This window comes from Tympanuchus pallidicinctus, unplaced genomic scaffold (assembly GCF_026119805.1).
Source record: "Tympanuchus pallidicinctus isolate F22 unplaced genomic scaffold, pur_lepc_1.0 scaffold19, whole genome shotgun sequence".
NCBI lineage: Eukaryota > Metazoa > Chordata > Aves > Galliformes > Phasianidae > Tympanuchus > Tympanuchus pallidicinctus.
Genome location: NW_026294710.1, coordinates 3,150,290 through 3,165,225, shown reverse-complemented (window position 1 = coordinate 3,165,225; position 14,936 = coordinate 3,150,290). Strand labels below are relative to the sequence as shown.

Genomic DNA, 14,936 nt, shown 5'->3' with positions numbered 1-14,936 from the left:
AACTGGGTATTTTTACAGCTGTAGTTTAGTTCTTGTGGTTTTATTTTTAAAATAAACAGACCAAATGCTCCTCACTAATATACAAAGAACTTCATAATTAATCCATTATGAAAACTGATTATATCACACATTCCAGAAAGAAAGCTTAATAGAATACAGGGACTTCTCTGCTCAAGAAAAATTATTCCCAGTAACACACCATTTCACTACTAGAACGTTCAGCGATGTGAGGTGGTGACAGGAAAACTGTAGGAACATTGACAATCGAAACTGAAAAGTGAGTTGATTTTCTCTAGGTAGAATTTTACGCTTTACCTCCTTTAACTTGTTGTTGGACAGGTGTAGCTTTTCTAGCCTAGACCATGCACATGCCTTTTCACTCAAGTCCAAGACTCCTATTTGATTATGATTAAATAACAGCTCCCTTAAGTTCAGTGATTTCCAGTGCACCGGCCCAGGCAGGCTTATGATCTTGTTTTGGCTTAAATCTACTGATCGCAAACTGAAAACATGAAAATACAGAAGAGAAAAGTTAGTGAACAAAATAAATCCAACTGAGATCAATTGGAACTGTACTGGTTTTCAATAAACAAATGGATTAGATATCAGAACAGACAGTTTTCTGTCAGGAATGTAGATGGGAAGATGGGAATTACTACTGTGAGCAGAAGTAATTAAGATGATATTATAAGCAGGTCTTCACTACCTTGGAAAAAATAACAAGAAAATACATGTTAAAAATACAGTGTAATATGTTCTCATTGTGTTTGCTACTGATGTCATGAAAAAAATATTCACTTATATTTTGTACATATTTCAGATAGCAAATTACAGTCAATGTAAGGAAGTACACACTGAGATAACAGCAGGGCTCTTTCCTCTTCCTGTGATTACTGACTGCTCCCCCACCAGCACTCACATCCACACAATCTACCAGGCACCTGACTTGACATCTCCTCCAGTGCTACTCCCACCATCTCGTTCTGGTGACCATAGAAAAAGCTTAAGTCCTGATTTTCACATGAGTAATGTTCTGAAGGTACAGCAAAATAAATGTCACATGCATCATTATCACAGTTCCACACAGAGGAAGTGTCATTCTTTGAGAAAAAATATCTTGTGATATTTGGGAAGTGAAAAAAATAATTTCAGTGGACACGTGCAAAAATCTGAAGCTGCAGAACTTCCTGAAAGGGAAAAATTGCCAGTATTTTTTAATTAACTTCTTAATTAAATCAATTCTGGTTTTCTTAGAACAATGGTCTGCTTCAACAGTCAAGTAACATACAAAACATAAACATAACTATTTGAATCTATTTGAGTCTAAACATAACTATTTGAGTGTAAACATAACTATTTGAATCTGAGGAATTATACTTCCCAAAATAATGAAGAAAATGGATTCATTTGGCTTCAGTTAAAAGATACTACTCAGCAATTAAACTCGGACAGAGAGTTTTCTAAAAATCAGGGAAATATGCTGAATTTTCCTCATCAAGAACTGGATATTAACCTCAATAAGTAAAAGAACAACTTACTGTGGTAGAAGAAGAATTGTTTCTGGAACATTAATAAAGCAATTTTGGGATAATTTTAAGGTTGTTATGCTAGATGACAAGTCAGGTATTATCTCTAGAATAGAAAAAGAAGTTAATACCATTATTTTTCAGAACTTTTTAAATTATTTTTCATACTGTAGTTTTCTAAAATCACAGATAGATTAAAAGGTCAGGCAATCATCTTCTATGCATTGGTCCTTATATAAACTGCCTAAGACAGAAACTGAAACGTATTTTAAAGCTCCTTTACTGAATTTCCCAAATTAGAAAAGCATATAACAGAGTTCATATATTTGCTTTTATCACATTACATCCTTTTATATTCCATCTCATATTGGCCTTAAATACTGAAATGATCTTTATTTACACATTCCTATAATTCACAAAATAACTTTGAAACCTTTGCAGAAAGTATTCTAAGCCATGAAATACATTTCAGACTGAATTAAGTTGCTTAAACAGAAGAGTCTAATGAAGATGAGCTTCTCTGTGGTACCTGAGCTATCTGCACATGCCTTGATGACACAACACACCTGCTATGGAAGACCTGCTTTTTCTGAATCAGAAGCTGTAGACCAAGTGCCATACTTCAGTGCATCTCCAATGACACCTATGTTTAGGCAAGTGAATCAATCATCCTACATTATTTAGAAAGCTATGCTGAATATAGTGTAGTTATACTTGATGTATATCTCAGTACATTATTAGACCTGTATTAGTAATAGATTTTCAAGCTAACCTTGAGCAATTTCCTCTGCTTGGAACCTTCCCCAGCAGTATGCAACATCTCAGCTACACTCAACCATTTTTACAGCTTACACTACAAATATAAGAACAAGATCAGTTCCATCCATCAAGCTTCAAGCGTATTGCTTCCAGCAGTGAACAAAAGTTGAAGCAGTATAGACAAAGACAAGCATATGTGCTCTTCTCCTTCAAGTGTACATTTTGCATACATGCTGTTCTCCTTCACTCTTATCCCAAGACTCCAAATGCTGGTGAGTAGGAATTAAGTGAATGGTTTCCAGAAGGTGGGTCATAGATACTTACCAAGAGCATTCATCCTGGCATTGAATAGCTCCAGTTTTGCACAGCCCTTTAACACATTCTCAGCAAGGGATGAAATATTGTTCTTACTGATATTTAAAATTTTCAGCTCTTTCAAGGACATGGGTGAAGATAGGCATGAAATTTTGTTTCTGGTATAAGAAGAAAAGTGCATGTTTTATTCAGAAACTATTAGCTAAAAAAAGCGAAAGTATATTAATGTGACATTCTTACACAGGTAAACCAAAAAACACATTTATCTAAATAAAGACTGACTAGTCAGTGAAAACACTGGTGCTTGTGGTAGCACAGAAAAACAAGATTGATATTAAGATTGCTTAATTACTGTGAAGAACATATGCCTGAGTGTACTATAAGGTGTCATTTCCTGATTATGTACTGTAGTTCAATCCCACACAAAGAGAACTATTGCATTTGTGTGCAGTTCTGTTTACTAAAGAAGTACATTTTCAGGATTATAACCACAGAATGACTGTCAATCTAAAAAAATTTATATATTCCAAATAGGGGACACAATTTAGGATTGGCATATGATGTTAGAAGCAAAACACCAGAGACAAAGATACTGAAAATACATTGACAAAAGAATCATGCAGCAATGTGCTGCAAGCAATGCTGCTAATGCAGATCATAATAATGCTTGTGAAGAAATGCAACTGGATTTTAAATTTCAAACAGTACTTTTGTGAATTTGATTCACATATTAAATACCACTTGGTTTAGTTAAGTATCTTGCTATTTTTACTCCATGAATTTCTGTGCAAGACATATGACATCCTTACAGTGAAATTATAGTTGCATTTGAGACAACCTCTACATTGTACAGAACTAACAACTTCATCAGTTGCATGAATTCCCAAGAGGTATGAATTAATTCACCCACTAACAAATATGATATAAAGTGCTGGTAATAAAAAAACCCACAACATATTTTCTTTGCTTCTGTCATTTAAAACATATTCATAACACGAATCAGATTTCAAAAAGCCTTTGGTTAATACAAAATACAGTGGACGCTGTATTCTGCATAAAGCAAATCTAGCTAAATGTAGATGACATGGACAATCTTGGGGATGAGCAGAGTGGCAGTAGAAAAATGCTGAACTACAACATTTTTAGTTCAAAAATGTAAAGTTATTAGATTCAACCAAGACTCACAGATGTTCTAATGTACTTTGTCATACAACGCAGAACTGAAAGGATTTATACACTCAGAAAGTAACATCATTGTTTCACTGCTGATGAAATGATCCTTCCCATACTACAGCAGAGACCATTCTGGATAACAAAAACATTATCTCTGCTGTCTGTTATGCTATAGTCCATTTATGAATGCTACTCTCACCCTTCCAGCAATAGCTGTTCAAGGTTTTCAGCAACATTTGCAAGAAACTCAGGAATGCCCATCAGCTGATTGTATGAAAGGTTCAGTTGCTTTAGGGTTGGACATCTGAGATGTGGATCCAAAGCAAAGGAAGGTCCAATGTCATTTCGAGAGATATCAAGATATGCAATACAGTTCATTTTCAGCAAGTAAGTAGGAAAAAAAGTAAATCGGTTGCTGTGCAAATCCAAATAAGTCAAGCATTTCAAGTTCTGAAAATAAAAAAGAGATGTTAAAAAAAATGAAATGAAAACACGAATTTATAGGTTTTAAAGTGATTTACACTTTACATAATTTATTACTTGACATTTGCCTGACTAGGAAAAATAGCAGAAAATATCAGTAATACCAATGTAACCAGTAGTATTTATATTAAGGAAAAAAATATAAGCATTATTTAAAATCATTTAGCTCAGTTTCATAAAATTTAACAATCATCAACTGCCTGCAGGTCTCAGTTTCATTTGTTATGTTACTCAGTGCAACATCCTAAAGCTGTTCTCTGATGTAAACACTTTAAAACAGTCCCATGAAAATGTTTCAATTTCCAGCTGCACTTAAATCCTGAATGAAAGCAAGAAATGTATGAAGCATGCCAAAATATACACCCATACTCAAGAGTGGTATTGTTTTGAGTAGGTAGTTAAAGACAAACTATTTACTGTAACTAATCTTAATTTGTATTACATAAAATTATGCAACACTACCTCACACAGTTGTTCCGGAATGTTTGTAAGAGCATTTTGGTGGAGCTCCAGTTTATCAAGATGTTCCAAGTGACTCGTTAAGCTGCTGTTCTGGCTGATGGCATCAATGTTCTCCAGCTCATTTGATGAAAGATCTAGTGATTTAATACATTCTTTCTCTGAGATCAATGAGGAAAGACTGTCTGAAGGTCTTAAATGCAGTGAGCTTTTTGAGATTCCTTCTATAAAGACAAAGACATGGGAAAAATAGCATGATTTCACTTAATACAAAACTAAAATTCAGATGAATCAGACTAGGATCTAAATACACAGAAGACAGAGAATGTTTGTATATTAGTCAAGCCCAAATCCATACAGATTTTTGAGGAGACAGAAATTTAAGAGACAGCAGGGAAGAGACAAAGGCTTAGGCACTGCACAGCAGGGATAGTTTTTGAAAACTAAGGGCACTCACGAAATTACACTGTCTGTACAATTCTACTTCATTATTTGAGAAGTCCAGGAAAAGATTTTGCACTATGTAGGCACTATTTGTACTCCATGATAGCATTAAATATGTACCCTCCTTTTCGTAAACAAATATATAATCTAACTATGATTGTGAAAGCATTAAACAGCCCTATATGTGCTAAATTGTATAGTTTACTTACTGGGAGGTTCATCTGAAAGCAATAATTTTCTTCTTTGTTTCACTAATGGCTCATAATCTGAGCCAGGTCCCTGGAAAATACCAAAACAGAATGAAAACAAACAATAGGTATAGAAGTATGCAGATACATAAAATGATTTGAATTCAGGAAATTTCTTTTAATGTTTCTTTTAATCAGAAATTTCAGGTGGAAAACATAGAGACTGAGCTTTTTAACACTAAAAATAACAAGTCACAGATTTATAAAACTTATTGATTCATGCACTATGAAACAACAGTAGATGTTAGAGTGCAAAGAATATAGTGCATTTTTAACAACCTAACATGATTTTCACTGGGGTGGGGCAATAGGATGAAGAACAGAACCTTTCCTTACACTTGATTATTAACAGTTTTACACTGGGCAACAGAGATACTTTTTCAGAAGGAACCTGGAATGAATACAAACATGGCTTACCACAGAGTAGGAATGTCGTGGTAAAGTAGGAGAACCTCTTTGAAAAGCAAGTTCTCTACAATGTAAATCAGCAACTGCAATGGAATTGGACTTCTTTTTTCTAAAAAGTGAACCTTCACTTCCTAGGACAAAGAAATAACGCAGGAAGATAGGTAAACAAGATGTACTCAAATCTGAGGCTCAGAATTCAACTGTAAGATACATGCTGACAAAGGAGAGACATATTTCAAAAGATCAATAACAGCAGGAACTCACTGGTTAACTGTGTGTGCAACCAGCCTAGAATATTAACATGTTTTAGAGCACAGGGGCCATGCCTACCTGACATACTCAGAATACAAACTGCAGCTTTTTACATTGGTGATTTATCACTTAAAATTTCCAGCAAGTTTACATTTTTATACATTTTGTAACACATCTTCGTGCTACTGCAGTGTCAATATCTTTTGAATATGGAAAAGGTCTGTATTTAAATTGACGCTTTTGCGCTTCCATACTTACTGAGAATGAAACACCAAATAACTCTTTGGCATCTTTTGGTAATGATTTGGGGTCATCTGTGTTCCTCCTCTCAAGGGTAGTTTTTTTAACTCCTAAAAGCCCTCTTGTTGGCAAAACCTGTATTCTTTTTTTTACCATAGTTTATGTAAGACTTCAAAACTTTCTGTGTGGAAATAATGCCACACACGCTATCAGTAACATCTGTCTGAGATACACAGTCCTACAGAAATGAAAAATGGTGCTGAATGATGTCAAGGAAAAGAACAGAAGAGAATAAAAAAAATCCTTAGGATTCTCTGATCACAAAATTCAAATTCTTCATCTGCGATGACTTTAACACTTCTAAAACATGACAGTGTCTTCTGAATCGGTAAAAGACTTTTATAAGGCTCCTTACTGTTGTTAGTAAGTAATACGGATAGAAATGCTGTCTTTTCTAAGTCAAAGGCACATCATGTTCTTGACATGGATACCAAGAACAACGTTGGACTGATCATAGGTCTGTCATTTACACTTTCTGATCAGCTGGATACCTCTGGGATAGGACTTATTCCACCTCATTTAATTGTTAACAATATAATTCTTTATACTGAACTTAGTTGTGCTCTTTTCATTTATAGACAAGCCAGGGAACAGAGCATTTCTGAATCAGTTACCTGACTTCATGGTGAGACAAAATGTGCTCCTGAAGCACTTGTTGCCTCTGCTGTTGTCTATAGAAGAAGCATATAAGAATTGCTCAGAAACAGCTGATGTAAGCTGACCTCAGAAGCAGGCATTAGCTAAAAATGGCTGGATGAATCCCATCCTTTCTACAAGAAAGCAACTGAATGTATTCCAGTTCAGAAAGAACTGATTTTGAATGGATAATTGAATAAAATACTTTAAAACACTACTTTTGCAGGCAAAGCATATACTTATTGACCATAAACTATTTTCCAGAGATACCACAAGCAAAATTTTAGATGGAATTATGTGTATGTGTGTGTGTGTATGTATATATACATATATATATATATTCCATGAGAAGTGTTTTATACCAAATACAAACAAACAACTGATAAATAATTTTTTTAAATTATATTTTCCTCAGCTGGTAGTCTTACAATTGCCTAACTAATTTGAAGGGATTCATACTTACGGCCTCACTTCAGTATATTAGACTTGGACAATTCAAAAACAAACAAACACAATTACCTTCACTATCAATATCATCACTTGAAGGAAAAACAGTGTCCACTAGTGGGTCAGAAATGAAATTCCAATCGTAGTTTTTATCCACTCCATCTTCAGAGAAGTTTAAATCAGAACAAGTTCCTGATCTATCCTCAGAAACATTCTTCATCTGGTATTTAAGCACCATTCTTGCTAGTGCAGAGCCTGCATCTGTATGTATCAGAAACCAAGAAGGTAACACTTTCTCTGAAAAATGCATATAGCTCAAAAAATAACAGAAATACTTGATTTATTTTCATGGTTTTGCAGACTTTCTGCAACCAGCTAAGCACTATAGAGAACTCAACCAAAGGTCTTGATCTAAAGTAATTAATATTACCAAGAGATATTAACACATATACTGTAGTACATTCTGTGTACACTCACTTTGTTTTCTTGGTGGAGTAAGCTTATCTGGGAACAAAGGAATGAGCCAGGAAGGCTCAAGTCTCCCAATACCAAATCCTCCAAGACATATACTGCTGTTGGCGACATCAAGACTAAGCTTCTTTAAGAGCAAGCTGATGATTTGGCTATCTCCTCTCTTTATACTGATGGTTAAAGCACTCCGAACATCCTGCTCTCGAACACCTTTGGCTAATAGCAATTCCACCAGTTTAGGATTATTTCCCTTTTCACAAACCTAAAGCAAGAAAACAATTAACAAGTTTATGTGAGAGACTCAGACAACAACTGAGTTTGCAGTAAGAGACATTCTCAAATTTAGATTCATTCTGTTTTTAGGACTGGGCTCCCTTTTCAATTACACAATTCCCTGCGCCTCAGGGCTTAGTGAATTGCACTTAAGCACCAACTCCCATTTTCATGAAGTCTTAACCGAAATACAGCAAATGCCTGAGCTCTCATTGCAATTTCTGCCATAAGCTCACAGAATTTTCAGGCAAAAATTAATAATGATTTACATTGTTTTGTTATTGAATGTAGCTTAATGAAAAAAAAAAACAAAACACTCTTAGTGTCAGCAGGATATCAGATGAAAGGGCAACAATGCTAGACTTGCCTAGAGCTAGGGACTCAAGCCTACTGGCTTTAGCTCAGCTCCTTTCAGTCACTCAACCTGCACTGCTACACGGAGCAGTGTTGATTATGAATGTTACAAATATTTTTAGAATTAATGCCAGTTACTTCAGTATTTTCCATTGTGGCTGACCAACTCTAATTTGCCTGCTTCAGATTCCATGGATGGATGGTCTGCTGAAAATCCATCTGTGCTAGATGACAACCCAGACAGCTCTGCTGGCAGAAGTGTCAAACTAACCAAGTTTGACACTAAAGCAAAACATACAGTTTCTCCAAACTTTTTTTTTAAAGACAGTCACAATTAGCAGGGAATACTTATATGCAGATGGGAACAGCCAATGCTAAGGCCAATAGTTAAGACACCAGTGTGTTTCAGCTAGTTCAGGTTCTGTATGTGAACCCTGGATAAAGCACTTTGCAGCTAGTGTGTGTGCAGTCATTCTAAGATACTACATTACTGTAGCTATGTTGATAGAAAGCCTTTAAATCAGCAAAAGAACTGATGGCTGTAATGATCTATAAGTACAACACAAAGTAAGAAATCACCATCAGAAAAAATCTTCACTGCAGATCTAGTGGAGTGGAACTTTACTGTGGCACACTGAAACCAATTTATGCATAGTGTGGTCTGCTGGGCTGTCTGCATTTTGGCTTCAGAGTGCTTAGCATGAGCTGAATTTGGAAGATAAGGTCATGAACTGGGCTCTAATGGGCTTGATGCCATCGATGCATAATCAGTTCAGAAAAAAACACCTGGGAGTTTGAAAAGCTTGAACTTATCTCAGCCAAAGTCTTTTTCCTCAAAAATACTCCAAAGCTAAGTCAGTACTTGCGTGAACCTCGGTTTGCATGTGAGCAGGGTGAAGAAGCAGAAAGCATGACTTTAAAGTGAACTTGCACCAGAACTGAGCTAGCAGTGTGGACATGTTCGAGGTGACAGTAAACATGAGCCTTAGAGAAGTGAAAAGTGTTTTAGTGAGTATCAAACCAGGTGTGGTCACCAGGAATAGCAACAGCTGTCAACACCTAGGTCACAGTCAGACTGCCTTAGAGAGTGCCACTGTATATATAAAGGAACCCAAAAGCAGAAATTTTAAAGCAACGAATCTACATATATTTTCACATATTACCTGATAGATCAAAGAGCTTGTCTTTGTCTTCTTGTTAATATCAGCTCCCAGTAGAAGTAAACATTCAGCCATAATACTGTTGTATTCAACACATGCTTTTTCAAGCATCATATTTTTTAAATCATCATTTTCAGCTATCTTGGCAAAGCATTTACAACACAGGCTTTGAAACTGAATGGGAACACAATCAAAGTTAGGGCAAGAAAAGCACCAACATTTTTCAAGATGTGGAGCAGTCAAAAGAGAAGACACATACCTGTCGATCTCGCTGGTTAGTGAAGCACATAGACATTTGGTAGAAGATTACTGTGTCAAATGATTCATTAATCAGCAGCTTGGCAAAACAAGGTGAAAAACCAAGAATTGACAAGATTGCTTGTAATCCCTATGAGCACAATTAAAAGACTGTAAGTATACTGTTTAAAATGTGTAATTTTCAAACAAAATTAAATTGTGACCTAAAGATACAGACTTTATTTTTTATGTTATGCAGTTAAACATGCAATAACTCATAAACTGAGAGAAGGCAGAAAGACCTGGTGTTTCTGTATTTTTAGAGCTGTAGTGTCACTCTTGCTTAGCTGACCCACTTGAGCAGATATTAACTGACATTTTGAAAAGCCCAATTATGCACAGCAATATCTGACAACATCCTGCCTGACACACGTACTCGTGATTTCCTGAAAATTGTATAGAGGAAACAATCTGCTTTCAAGAAGATGCATCACGTATCCTAATGTGTCGCTCCAGAATCCTTGACTTTGAAAAAAACACATAGAAAAATTGAAAAAATGTAGCTAGAAATTAAAAAGAAAGACAAGATTATAGACAAGGTTGATTCTGTAAGTAAAGTTCACCTAGGAGGATGAAGTGGGTAAACAACAAACTCTAATTCAAACCTCATTGAAAATAAATGACTTTATTTAACTTCCTTATTTACCCACATTATTTTGATGTCTCTCTATACTGCTTCCTAAGCAAAACTTAGAAGCTGTGGGGGAAAAAAAAAAAAAGCAAAAAAAAGGGGGCTGCACTTGTGATATTTCCGGATTGATTTGAAACAGAAGTGTAGAGACTTTGTAAGCTGATCTCATAGGGAAATTTCATTCCACCAGTAAAATTAAGCTGGCAACAAACAGGGAAAGTTTCCAAGGTAGAGGAAACAGAACTTTCACACAAGGGGACTGAATGTGTATCCTCAGGACAGAATAAGGAGAATTCTGTTTCCATACTCAGAAGTAAATCCAAAATCTGTCACTCTGACTTAGAATTCCGGTAATATCCTTTTTTATTCAAAATTCTTAAACTAAGCTTATTGACAGTGATGAGGCTGTGAACCAAAATGCGTTTATTACTTTTCAAAAAAGAGTGATGAATACAATAATGGTGGTTACTCTACTAAATGACTATTGATCAACAAATGATGGATAGTGACTGAAAAATTTGTTCTAATTTGCCAGATAAACACCCAAACTTAAGCTTATATGTTCTGGAGTTAATATATGCCTCCACAAAACCCATCTCTATGACAATCATATTGACTTAAAGGCTTATACTAATATAATAATTGCAGTAAAATAAAAAGGAACTAAACAAATAATTTTGCCTCAACTGTATAACTACATCAAAATAATTTTATAAAGTGTTGTTGTTTTTTTTTAATCTTTGTAGGTAGAAATAACACATACATGCATCTGGATTTCAGTGACCTCTTTAAATCGTCGCAGAGTAGAAACCAGAACAGTTGCCAGGACATGCATAGTTGCAATACACAAACTCTTTCTTGTAATCAAAAAGAGCAGAAGACTCAAACCCAAACTCTGTATGTCTTTAAGAAAAAAGAAAAATTAATAAAGTTGATTGTTCAGACATTCTGAGTGGAATAAACCTGTGGCCTCAGTAGAGTATCATTGTTTATATTCTAGACGGTTATTTGCATTACCTATTACAGGGATAAGCATTACAAGGGTGGCTGAACCTGGAGACTATACAGTCCTGCTGCCTTTTCCTGCCATGTAACACCTACTTCATATCCAGTACTAAATGGTGTAATAATCAGGTAAAAGACTGTATGGTTCATCAAACCCCTCCTACAACATCATTCACATTCTACTAACAAAATGTCTTCCATACCTTGTTCATCTGGATACATCTGCAGGGTGTGAAGCACAGTGTCAGTGGCTCCTTGTTGTGTTAAAATTTCTAAAGCACCAGTGCACTCAGCTACAGAAGTAAGTAGTTTTAATCCACACCTCTGAATGCTAGGATTTCCAATAAACTAACAGAGAAATGAATAGAAATTCAGATCAACAGCCTGTTTTGCTACAATAGCAATAGAAGAGTTGCTAGTGATTATTGTTCTTAAAGTATGCAAAATTACTACTGATATGACAATAAATAACACGAATTACAATTACAAATTGTTTGAATTTAATTTTCTTTTCAATTACTTTTTCAGCTCCTTATTAAACCTCCTTAGATTTCTACCAGAGATTGGGATGTTTTTTTCCTCAGTTTCATTACAACCACTCACATGTTGGCATCGTTTTCGCAGGAAAAGGAGAGTGTAAAAATGTACTTTATTTATGGTTAAACTGGAACAAAACTGGGGTTCTGTGAAAACAAGGGACAAGTGACAAATATGAACCTTTTATAAAGTTACAAAAAGAAGTTATGAAGCAATGTAGGTATTGCAATATAGGTATCACAATTTGAAGTTTTGTTTTCCATTATAAAGCAATTCAACGGTTTATTTGTGATTATTTATCACAATTTTTCCTCACTCTTAGATGGAGAAAACCTAGATAAAGCCTAGGTCTGAAGGTGTGTGCGGATGTCATAGTGACTCGCAATGCTGTAAAATTATTTCAGTGAGCTCATGCCCATCTCCTTCCTTATTCCTTCTCTAGTATTTCATAAAAATACAAAAATTTCTAGCCCTTCTGCTTGATAATGTAGTAACCAAAATCACAAACCAGCAGGGTAAAAAAAAGCATGTAAGATGGTCACAAAGCACTGAAAACTAAAACAATCTGAAGTAAAAATTTAGTTCCTTTTAACTCCTGTTTCCTATTATCTTCATGTCAAGAAATGTCAGGAGAAAATTATGGAATTGAACAGTGCAAAGAATGGATATAATTGAGAATCACTGCTAGGTTAAAAGTAAAGGAGTATGTATCAACAGGAGCCAGATTAAAGAGCCTCTCATTTCTGTGTGCAGTTGAGGCAAAGATATGAGAACACCTTTTGTTTATAAAATAGTCCATTAATAAAATCACAAACTGCCCACTTGAAAAAAAAAAACAGCAATGTTTTTATAAATACAAATTAGAATTAGTGTATAAAGAAGATGATCTAATGTACTCTAGAACAAAAAGTAAGAAAAAGAACTCCCAACGATAAACGAAACGGAAGGTTGGAACTCATTTGATCAAATCAATCGTAAAATGACTGTGGAACTAAAACTATAAATGATTCATCACTGCACATGCAAAACAGGGATAAAATGCATTAGGATGAAGCTTTAACTGTACCCTGTTCAATGCACCAAGCACCAATGAATGAGTTCCCTCCAGCAGACATTGGCTTTTAATGACTTTTACTGTAAGTGTGAAAGCAGCATCTCCCATATTTCTGGAAGAACTGTTCTGATCGTTCTTTATATCTGAAACAACAGAAAGTAGGCTTCATCAGATGAACAGATTTAATATTCTCCCCAATATTAACCCAATATTACTAACCCAGTACTACAACTAAACTGAAACAAACAGCCTAAATGACTCAGCAGGTATATTTTTTATTTTTTATGATGTTTTCAGAACGTTGTACTCACAGAAACAGGAGCCTTTCTGGATTTACACTGTAGTATTGATTACACCGTTGTTTGAAATGACAGTTTCACCACATGTTTGTTCAGCACTTACTGTGAAAAAGTAAAATCATGCCAAAGAATTTTGCCCAGGGTACACTGCAATACGTTACTACTTCCTTGAGCTACATGATTTCTTCTCCTGATTACTTCAGAACGCCTCTTCCTTCTTGGAAGGAGACATGATAAAGAAGCCACTAACTAATCATGTTTTTTCACTTGGCAGCACATCTGAGGGCAATTTTTACCCACAGATGACATCAGTGGGATGTGAAAGCAAATTAAAGAACACAGAATGGTCAATGAGATTTACTTTTCTTGTAGCCATCAGTACTTGGAGTAAAATGGCAGTACAGAAAGTCCTGAGATTTCCTTTAAAAGTCACTTCAGCATTCATATTCATTCTGATTACCCCAAATGACTTTTAACACTCCAATTAATGTGCAAATGCCAATGCCCACTTTGTACTCTCTGTGTTTCGTTACACTTTAGCGTGGTCTCACTTGAAGGATTCTCACAAAAAAAATAGCCTGGCCTACATGATAGAATAGATGTACAAGGTCTTAATCCTCCTGTTTACAGAAAAAGTTTGGCAGTACTAGGATTACAACTCAGTGAATAGAAAGAAACTGAAAACCTGTAATCAATCTGCAGGTTAGTGGAGTTGCTAGCTTTAAAATTATTGGCTTTGCAAATATTCAACTAAAACTGCTGAAAGATAACTGCATAACACCGTTTGGGAAAAAAAAATCAGTTCCATATGTCTACACTCACACCTAACATTGGGGGAAAAACTGGGATACAGAACAGGAAACAGTATAGATGAGTTAAAAATTTCCCCAAACTCTATTAAAGGTAAAGAACAACACATTTTTCCATTTGCAGATTGTCCTTAAAGAGTTTTTTGGGGGGAAAGAAAGGAATTCAATTCATTCTCATCAATTTATTCTTTTCTTTGCTGTTAAAAATGGTATATAGTAGTATATTTCATGTTTCTGAATCACTGTCTTGGTGTCAGAGATCCAATTTTGCTGTTCCTCTCAAGATATACTACCACAAAACCCTATGTTGATATCATTATCACTACTTGCTCTCACTAAAAGATTGTCTTTGATGAGAGTATTCAACCACAGCAATGGCTCCACAGTCATTCCCTTCATTCTTTACAGCAGAGCTAAACCATCACTGATGAAATCAAAGAGATATCAGCAGTGATAATTTTGGCCTGTTGCTTTCTATGATTTTATCTTGAAAAATAAAGATTTAGAGCTGCTCTGTTAAACATGCAACTTCGGTGGTTTTTTGGTAAAGGCTGTCACATAAGATGAGAAAGATTAAAACCCAGCTATCTAATTAA

General features: G+C 35.2%; 1 protein-coding gene across 4 annotated transcripts in view; it reads right to left on the bottom strand.

Annotated features, from left to right (window-relative positions):
• LRRK2 (leucine rich repeat kinase 2) overlaps window positions 1-14,936 on the bottom strand; it is a 63,155-nt gene that overhangs the window by 26,341 nt on the left and 21,878 nt on the right. For all 4 annotated transcript variants that reach the window (XM_052681109.1, XM_052681107.1, XM_052681108.1 and 1 more), the window contains 14 exons: window positions 13,245-13,375; window positions 11,845-11,989; window positions 11,400-11,539; window positions 9,968-10,096; window positions 9,712-9,882; window positions 7,928-8,183; window positions 7,523-7,711; window positions 5,825-5,946; window positions 5,369-5,438; window positions 4,719-4,939; window positions 3,973-4,223; window positions 2,610-2,758; window positions 1,539-1,632; window positions 316-502 (listed from right to left, as the gene is read on the bottom strand). In XM_052681109.1, coding sequence (XP_052537069.1) covers window positions 316-502; window positions 1,539-1,632; window positions 2,610-2,758; window positions 3,973-4,223; window positions 4,719-4,939; window positions 5,369-5,438; window positions 5,825-5,946; window positions 7,523-7,711; window positions 7,928-8,183; window positions 9,712-9,882; window positions 9,968-10,096; window positions 11,400-11,539; window positions 11,845-11,989; window positions 13,245-13,375 — 2,255 coding nt within the window. The remainder of the gene's footprint in view (window positions 1-315; window positions 503-1,538; window positions 1,633-2,609; window positions 2,759-3,972; window positions 4,224-4,718; window positions 4,940-5,368; window positions 5,439-5,824; window positions 5,947-7,522; window positions 7,712-7,927; window positions 8,184-9,711; window positions 9,883-9,967; window positions 10,097-11,399; window positions 11,540-11,844; window positions 11,990-13,244; window positions 13,376-14,936) is intronic.